Here is a 10,000-nt window from a genome sequence, read left to right on the forward strand (position 1 = left end):
TGGCAGACTCCCTCTGCTTGGGCACATCCGCTTTGGGCCTTTGGCTTGAACACGGAAACTGGTGACATTTATTTTAAAATGGTTTAGAATTCACTGACTTACACTGCCAAATTGCCCTCTATTACTTTTACTTAAATTATCAAGACAATGAAATAACACTGTACTTCTAAAAAACAATGTTAAAGCAGAAAATTCAAAACCATGTTTTGTGATTTAAAAAAAAATAATAAATAAATAAATAAATAAAATTCCCTTTATTCATCCCCAAGGGGAAATGTGTCTTTAGAGTCTATTCCAAGGGAAGACTGGAATAACCCAGGCGTCAGCCGCAGAGCAGTGCTGCAAAGTGAGCTAGGGCGATGTGACTTGCTCAAGGCCACACAACGCAGCGGTGGGTGATTGAACTCGGTACCTTTCGGGTAGGAAGCAAAGACCGTAACACTGAGCCACGCTGCCCCTGTCAGGTTTACCAGTTTGAAAAGTTTGGAATTGCCTTACTCTATTTTAATTTAATTGTTATGACTGAGAGTAAAAGAAAAGCGTTTTGTCAGTAATGGCAGAGTAGATATTATCAGGTCTTATCTTCTACAGCGATAGTGTAGAAACAAGCACATAATGTTAATTCTTCTTTTAGAATATCCAAAAGCGTATCTTAGGTACAATCAAAATCACTGGTCAAAATTCCGAAACCCTAATTTGACAAGATACACTTGTTTATAGTTTATTTTTTAAAAAGGACTTGTTTGAAAACAACATTTTAAAAAATAAATTTTGTGCTTTTCAACGGTTTTACCAAACTCGATGGGCGTCACACTGCTTTATTTTTTTACCTAGTATACCAAATGGAATTAAATTTTAAATTCATACCATACAGGTCGCCAGTTAAGCGCTCTTTACTCACCCACTCACTCTATCCTTGCGGCGCGTCATTTCCTTGAGGCAACGGCAAGGGATCGCCAATGTTCTCGGTCTATCGCTGTTCCTTTTAAACCTGAGTTAGGTGAGATAATATGAATAGAGAGCCTTTTCCAAGGACTCAACTGTGCGCTGAGCGAGGCTCGATCCCAGGACCTTCCGATCCGAAAGCGAATGTCATACCACAAGACCACATAGGACGAGTTTTCTGGCCAAAGTTTTTAATACGTGTTTTTCCAGAATATGACAGTATGGGCTTTCGACTCCACGTATGTCTCATTTGTGGTATAATGGTAAGCCAATGTCAATGACAAAATATATAACTCTCTACACATTTATTAGGGGCGAGATAAATACGCAAAGGACGCAAATGTATTGAGTCTATGTAGACGTCTATGTTTTATTTGTGGTATAATGGTAAGCCAATGTCAATGACAAAATATATAACTACACTTTTATTAGGGGCGAGATAAATACGCAAAGGACGCAAATGGATTGAGTCCCTAATAAAAGTGTAGTTTTATATTTTGTCATTGCCATTGGCTTACCATTATACCACAAATGAGACATACATAGACTCAATCCATTTGCTGCTGTCCCTTGCGTATTTATCTCGCCGAGTTAAAGCTGAGAGACTCAAAGATTGCTGATATTTGAACGTGACTTACCTTCCTCAATGTTGAGGTTGGCTGGTCTGACTTTGCCATCTGTAGCACCTCCAATATGGAACATCCACACACCTGGTACATTCACGTTGGACCCACTGGAGATAATAAAAAAAAAAAATTTTAAATAAAAATTCCCTTTTTTTCATCCCATAGGGGAAATTTGTCTCTAGTGTTTATTCCAAGGGCAGACTGGAATAGCCCAGGCGTTAGCCGCAATGTAGCGCCGCAAATTGTGCTAAGGCGAGGTGAGTTGCTCAAGGCCACACAGCGCAGCGACGGGTGATCGAACTCGATACCTTTCGGGTACGAAGCAAAGACCGTACCGCTGAGCCACGCTGCCCCCTAAATACGATATATAACAAATATATTATGATAGTATAAGGGTCTTTTGATCAAATGAAATCAAAATTCGAGGTAAGCACGAGCAATCAAGTGAATCAGTAAAATATTTACATTTATAGAGCATTTCCCGGGTATGCAATGTTCAATGTACTTCATATTACTTATTTTATTCCCCTATTAGGCCAGATGTCGCATTGAGAAGTTGTCCGAAATTTTAAACGTAGGATTTCAAGAATCTTATAAAATACCAAAGGCCACCACATTATACAATCATTATATTATTTTTTCTGACAGCCCTGAGATTTCAGATCTCTGACCAAATGACCTGTTTTATATTAACCCGTAATAATCCTCGTAAACTCAAAGCCTAAAATTGCTCAAAATGTTTTGTCACAATACATGGGGACAGCCATCAGAAGAACGAGAACACTGAGTGATCACATTTTACTTTCTTTTGGTGACCACTGCTTTGCATTTTGACGGACATATTTATAATTGTGCGGCTATGTGGTTTAGTGGTATGACACTCGCTTTCGGATCGGAAGGTCCTGGGTTCGATCCTCGCGCTCGGCGCATAGTTGAGTCCTTGGAAAAGGCTCTTTACTCACATTCTCTCACCGTACTCTGGTGTAAAATGAATACCTGGCCGTAAACAGCGTTGTCTTTGTCCGAAACATTGTAATATCGCCTAACAGGCGTCTTGTCCCGTCCTATATGTTAAATGTTGCTGTTGACCAGGGACCCCTTGTAAAGCGCTTTGAGCACATTTAGTGGACATTGCGCTATATAAAAGCTCAATTTAATTTTAAAGTGCAAGGTTAGGATTTAATAAGAAGGCTACGATCAAACACGTAAACAGTGTGATGATAATAACGTTACTCACGTAACAAATGACCCTGTTTCTCCTGATCCAGGAAGTAGATAGTTTTCACCACCCTCTCCGCCATCAAAACCTGCTTGAGGTGGGATGTCAGGATATGTAGGGGTAAACTTTCCTTGGGATCGCTGCCAGTTGATGCCGTTGTCCAAATAGTGAAACAAGGAGAACGTGTCTTTGCCGTCTGAAGCAAGAATCAGCTGGAAGGTGTTGGTCTGCCAGAAAAGATTATTATTATGAGAAGAGAATCTTATATTTTTCACACATTTTCCCAGTGAATTGCTGCTTCCAAACAGTATAATGATGGGGTATTTTAGATTATGAAGAATCTATAATCAACAATGATGAGATTTGGGTTAAGATTATTGAGGAGAATAAAAATAGTTGTTCTTATAAAGGTGACAAATACTAAAACTTGATATTTCTGGTCATTTTTAAGTACAAAATCTCTTTTTGACATCTCATTCAAACCAACATAATACCGTTTTCAGGCAATGGGTCACGGATTATAGACTCATAAAGCTTGACTATATACCGTAGGTACTTCAATTCTGCCTTATTTTGAAATAACACATTTTTGAAATCTTGGTCACATATTGTCAATAACTCCCAAACCTGTGACTTCCTTAAAGTCTACATTGAAGCCCCGAGTTTGAGTATTTTTTTATAATATGAGGGTAATGTTAATCAAACGATATTTGAAGGGCGAGTTTTCTGGTTAAAGAATATAAATTTAAATATGTTGTTTTTTTCAGAGGGCGGTTGGAAGTGGAATGACTTTTTCTCATATTACCCTGCTTTTCTCGCACTCTATACAATAATACCACCTTTCCAAAATTGTATTTTATCCAGTTACTGATCCCCAATGTATCTCGTTCATACAACTTTATGACGATGATGATGCTATTTCATTTTTGTGGCGTTAAATGGACAACATCAATTGCTTGCTACCCTCTGGATATGGCTTTGTGGTGATATAATGTACCCATTAATCTAATCCACACTGCCTGGATATGAATGTCGTGCAGGTTAAAGCACGGATATCACTCAGGCTTAAGCCAGCTTCTTTTGTATGCGAGTTATTTTTTTTAAATGAGCTTTTATATAGCGCAATATCCACTAAACGTTCTCAAAGCGCTTTCCAAGGATCCCTGGCCAGCAGCAACATTTAACATGTAGGACGGGATATGACGCCTATTAGGCGATATTATCCATCAGGTACTCATTTTACACATGAGTACGGTGAGAGAATGTGAGTAAAAAAATTTCTCCAAGGACTCAACTATGCGCCTTCCGATCCGAAAGCGAGTGTCATACCACAAGACCGCATAGCCGCACTTTCTTTGTGTATTGGAATTGTTAATGCTCAACTGTGATTTAGATACTAATTTTATTTTAACTTACACATACAAATTCAAATTAGAGGCCAAAAGAATAATCTATTTCAATTTATAAAAGTTATATATATATATATATATATATATATATATATATATAATATAATATATATATATATATATATATATAAAGTGTCGCCATTAACTCTTAATTCTATATTTATACACTTTTATCCATATACTTATTAATTCAAACTAGAGGGTATAGGGGTTAATATATTTCACTTTGTTAAATTGGTTTATATATATATATATATATATATATATATATATATATATATATATATAATATATATATATATATATATATATATATATATACTCCAGGCGGAGTTGTCGGACCAGTAAGGTCGCGGGTTCAAACCCTCGTCACCGCCGCGAACATTTTTATTCTCTATTGTCTTCTGGCACTTTCATACTCATTTCATGTTTTGTCGTTACTTACTAAATCTGTTTGCTGTTCAAAATATCCAACGCGGTCCCACGTGACGATAAACAGGGTTGTGGGCATGTAGTCCTGGAAGCCTGCAAAGTAGGTTTGGATGTCTGCCGCTGCTCTCTGGATGGCGTCGGGGTCGGTGGTGTTTCTAGAGAAATTGAAAATGGTTGGGTCAGAACTTGAAAACAAAATACTTGAGCATTTATATGCATAGCTCATTGTCCACTGATTGTGTTCAAAGTGCTGTACAAAGGGTCCCAAACAGACAGTAGCATAACATGTAGAGTAAGACAAAGTAAAGCGCCCATGAGCGATATTAAATTAAACTTTTCGATTCGGAGGAGGAGAAGGAAGTAAAGGAGGAGGATGAAAAAGAAGATGATGGTGATGATGATGATGATGATGATGATGATGATGATGATGATGATGATGATGATGATGATGGTGATGATGATGATGATGATGACGATGAAGATGGGTGGTGGTGGTGGTGGTGGTGGTGGTGGTGGTGATGATGATAATGGGTGATGGTGGTGGTGATGATGATGATGATGATGATGATGATGATGATGATGATGATGACGACGACGACGATGATGATGATGATGACGACGACAATGATGATAAATATATTACCTGTAATAAATACGTCCGACACCTCTGGTGTCTATGTCAGCATATAAAGGCGCCACCAGGTGATATCCAAGAGGTAGAGCCCTATCAACACGGTATGTTGGGAACTCCGAATCAAAGGAAATATGACCATTTGTGTTTACCTGAAAGACGAAAACAAGAAAGATTAAAAAGGGTAATCATGAATTGGTATTCCTGTTCCGCCATTGTTTTACAAAAACACAGTAGGCTACATGCAATGGTATTCAAATAGCACATATCTCCTGTGTTCTTCAATAAAACTGCAGCTGTTAATCGGACGTCTTGTGCATTCTTATAATTAAAAGAGCGATGTGTCCTGAAAAATAGATTGAACATTCTCTCTCTCTCTCTCTCTCTCACACACACACACACACACACACACTCTCTTCCAGTGTAATAAAATAAAAAAGAAATGATATTATCTGTTAACAAAATATTCATTTTCAAACCAAATACAATAGATACTTAGATGTGTTTTTGTTTTTAAGGGTTTTGCGCGCTTGTAACAGTAAGGTCATATCAGCCCCAGTAAAAGGGAAGAAAATGGGATAGTAAAAAGTTCTAGAATTGCAATTAAAGCACCCAAGAAAAGGTAAGACAAAGGGGAATTGGTTCAAATAGGAAACAGATGTAGATTCCAAGAGCACACTGTCAAAGTACTTAGTTTGAGATCACCTAAAAGTCTCATCCAGACAAAAGCACAGGTCCCCACTGAGAGGAATACACTCAAATGTTTACAAATCATATAATATAATATGCAAATAAAACATAATGCAACAACAGAGATGCTTTACAGGAAAAAATATCATCTCCCAAAACCATAACTATACATTCGACTGTTTCCCTCCCAGCCAAGGAACTCCGGCCAGGGTCAGGACAAAACTAAGTAATCTCATTCCAAGACAAAGAGAGGAAACAATTGGAAAACGGGTATGAAGAAACAGCATGTACCTCCCTGCCCACTATGGGAGGTCAGGACCCCCATCCAGAGATACTTAGATAACAACGCCTTGTCATAATGTAAACAATGGCAGTGATTGGTAAACACAGCAAACTACACAGGTTTTATTATCGATGGTATGCATCTAAGTGAAATAACAACTGTTCTACTGCTTGATCAATAGAACCAACACAGTAAAACTTTGTGTAAACTTCAACGTTTATAATATGATGATCAAAAAAAATTGTGTGATAACTATTCACCCATCTGGCGGTACAACAACAATAACAATAATCAGAGAAGTCGATTTCCTTACGTTACTGTTTATAAACAACCAAATATGTTTGTCCGACCGCGTACCCAAATGTGGGGGTGTGTCACAAATTCCATGTTTTAATTGGCCAGAAATCTACTAGTTAACTCGCTTTCTAAAATACCCTAATCAATAGTAAAGAGCTTGAGATTATTTTTAAAAATGGAAACTTTTACTGACTCGGATGATTGATCTGTGTTTATACGAACCCAGTTTATTTTTGTATGCGTATTGCTCCAATAACCTTACGTTCGGCCAGTGATTCCACCAAACTAGTTGTCCCTCGAATACGGAAAAATGCTGGAATGAGATCCTTTTCTTATTTCGGACCCTCTGTTTGGAACGCCTTACCACATAGTATTAGTGAAAAAGAATCTTTGTCTATTTTTAAACGTTCGCTTAATACATATCTGTTTCGTCTTTTGTAGGTGGTATGAGAAGCGAGATACGTCTGTCTGGTTTGTGTTGTGTTTTGTGTGTGTGTGTGTGTGTGTGTGTGTGTGTGCTTGTGTGTGTGAATGAGTATGTTTCAGCCAAAGTAATTTGTAATTTAAGCGCTAAGAGTCTGGTGTCTCGGAGTTATAACGCTATATAAATTGTCAGCATTATTATTATTATTTATCATTATTGACCTACCAGTCGTTTGTACCTTGCTGCTTCTTAACACTATTCTCTCGCTCCTCTATGATCTCACCCCCCCCCCTCCCCCTACCCCCTCCCCTGTTTTGTTGTTTCTGACTAAACAAACAACTCAGATTGGTTATCTCAACAATAAACCAAGCCTGAACTGCAATTGTATGGGAGACTACTCTGCACTGACTATGGTCGGCATTTAGATTATACAGAGTCGCTTTCCTTTATATTCTCCTCGTGTATCGAATCAGCGAAAAGGAAAAGTCAAGCAATCACGCACTAAATTGAAACTCCTTCAATACGCTTCAACAGTCGTAACGTCACTTCCCTCGTAATGACGCATGGTAACTTAGTAACTGGCTCTATCTAAACTATCGAAACAATGGCGGACGCCCTTATGAAATATTTCTCCGACGAGCATAAAAGCGTCTCCAAAAGGAAAAAAAAACATTATAAATCTGATCATGTTTTAACTTTTACAGATTCGGATCATATGAAAAGTATGAAGAGTAAAAAGTACCGATTTTCTTTGTTTAGAACCACGATGGCCGCCGTTGCTGGGCGACGTGACATCAGACTATTGAATCCAATTGGATATAATGATTGCGAGGGAAGTTTGGCCCTCAAACGTCTTCACTCGTGTTATTTACAAATGATGTATTTTACCTTTATTGTATTCATAATTTATTGTTTTGTTGGTTTTATTTCATGAAATGTTAGGTGGTCCAGCGGTATGGTGACTCGTCTTGTACACAAAAGTCAAGCTATGTTAAGGGAGGTGAGTGGCTGGATCGGTGACATCGGTTGTAGAAAATTCTCACCCCGGACTTAACACACATTACATTACCCGACTCGACTCTTGTGTGATGAGTACCTGACTATAGGCCGTGAAGGATATCTTAAGAGTGTGAGTAAAATGTATGGAATAGAAATAACTTTCCATATGGCCTTTTGTGGAGATAGATAAATGAAGCGCATTAATAAATTCGTGGAAATATGGTATATAGATAGAATGAAATTGACGTCACTCGGGTCTTTGTTATTGTTTTTTTGCCATCCGCGTTTATGAGTAGTTCTTACTAAACTGTATTAATCAGACTATAAACGTTTAAGGTTACACATAGTTTTGTGTGTTGGTTCGTTATACTTCCGGATGGCAATGTTGTGAGCTTCTTAGCCAAGCGCATCCTGTCTATAAATGTTCATCTTTATCTTAGTTGTGTTAGTTCGTTTTGGATTTAATAGAGATAATTATTATATTCGTGAACTAAGGAATGCTCTGATAATACTTTGACTCATTTATAGACTAAATTATATCAAAACATCTGTCAGAACGTTAGTGTACTTTGTATAATCTAATACAATTTTGGCTTGTTTTCTTTTGTTATTGTTTAAAACAGTGTTATTTATTTATAGTTGAAAGGTCAAAGTGTATATATTAACAGGTATGATAGCCGAACACATTTGTGTGCTTGATTGCACATTATAGTCTGTGACGCTAGTTGAGTAGATCCAGTACAACAAAGAGACCATAAACATTTGGGTAATCAGATGTGTAAATAAGTACACGTCGTGAAAGGAACTTTTGATGGTTTTTGTGTAATTGATTTGTGTGTGTGTTTTTGTGTTTTTGTGTGCATGTGTGTGTGTGTGTGGGGGGGGGTGATAGATTTTGAATATGTTACTCGTAACTTTTGGGTCAAATAACCCACTGGTCTTATTTTCATTTTAGATTACTCTATACATGAAAACGATGAAGGTAAGGATGTGGGGGTGGGGGGGGGGTTCTTTATCGTCTCTCACTTCTTCTTTATAATAACGGAACAAACATAGATAACAGACATAAATCGCCAAGACCTCTCCTGTTTCAGTTTCATATGACAGTCTGAGAAAAATGGACTGATTACCTAATTAATGTAGGACACGCTGATAGCTGTAACAGATAGCATAGTAAATACTTGACTAATTATTATTGTAATTAGACAGACACTTATTTGCACAGCAAGCAAAAAGATATATCTAGACTTATTAGTCACGGTGTCGCCTCATAGAAAAGGAAAGCAAAAAAAAAAAAACTGATAAATAGAGCAAAGTTAGGTCATTATGTAATCAGACGCAAAGTCCCACAATAATTCTGACTTACTCTGAGAAAATGCCTTTTATTATTCTTGCCAAAATATTTCTACTAGACTTGTTGAAAGGAGTCCCGATAGCTCAATAGTTAGAGCATTTGTCTCACATACAAAAGGTACGATGTCAATCCCGTGTGCAGTTGAGATTTCTTCTGACACCCCCCCCCCCCCCGCCCCCGCCCACCCCTCTCCACTCAAACACCCATTACGGTCCACTCAGCAACGATTGGGGGGAAGCTATACTTAACGAAAGTACTCTACGTCCGATCCAAAGGGTGATGAGCAATCATACAGTGTTTAATGCTGTAGAAACATGAATACATCTGATTCTTTGAGTTTAATGGATTGGAAGGAATACACATCGATAGACTAAGAAACCCATGGCTTGTCATAATGTCTTAAAATTAATACTTTATTTAAAGTCTCAACTTAGGTCTTTTAGACGAGACGGGAGTTATTTTATTCAAGTGATAGATTTATCTGGAATTTTCTGACCAAATTAAATTGCGTTTGATGGTGTACCACATGGTTGTACTACTACTACTACTACTACTACTACTACTACTACTACTACTACTACTACTACTACTACTACTACTACTAGTAGTAGTAGTAGTAGTAGTAGTAGTAGTAGTAGTAGTAGTAGTAGTTGTTGTTATTGTTGTTGTTGTAGTAGTAATAGTAGTAGTA

At 37.6% G+C, this 10,000-nt stretch overlaps 1 protein-coding gene across 2 annotated transcripts in view; it reads right to left on the bottom strand.

Moving 5' to 3' along the window:
- The window catches only part of LOC144969421 (nidogen-like), a 54,286-nt gene that overhangs the window by 26,407 nt on the left and 17,879 nt on the right, over window positions 1–10,000 (bottom strand). For both annotated transcript variants that reach the window (XM_078908538.1, XM_078908534.1), the window contains exons 3-7: window positions 5,275–5,414; window positions 4,645–4,786; window positions 2,809–3,017; window positions 1,584–1,678; window positions 1–58 (exon numbers count right to left, since the gene is read on the bottom strand). The exon at window positions 1–58 is cut by the window's left edge and continues 92 nt beyond it. In XM_078908538.1, the coding sequence (XP_078764664.1) occupies window positions 1–58; window positions 1,584–1,678; window positions 2,809–3,017; window positions 4,645–4,786; window positions 5,275–5,414 (644 nt within the window). The remainder of the gene's footprint in view (window positions 59–1,583; window positions 1,679–2,808; window positions 3,018–4,644; window positions 4,787–5,274; window positions 5,415–10,000) is intronic.

The sequence above is a fragment of the Berghia stephanieae genome, chromosome 1 (assembly GCF_034508935.2).
Source record: "Berghia stephanieae isolate SIO BIC M18660-M18661 chromosome 1, UCSD_Bste_1.3, whole genome shotgun sequence".
In the NCBI taxonomy this organism is placed as follows: Eukaryota; Metazoa; Mollusca; class Gastropoda; order Nudibranchia; family Aeolidiidae; genus Berghia; species Berghia stephanieae.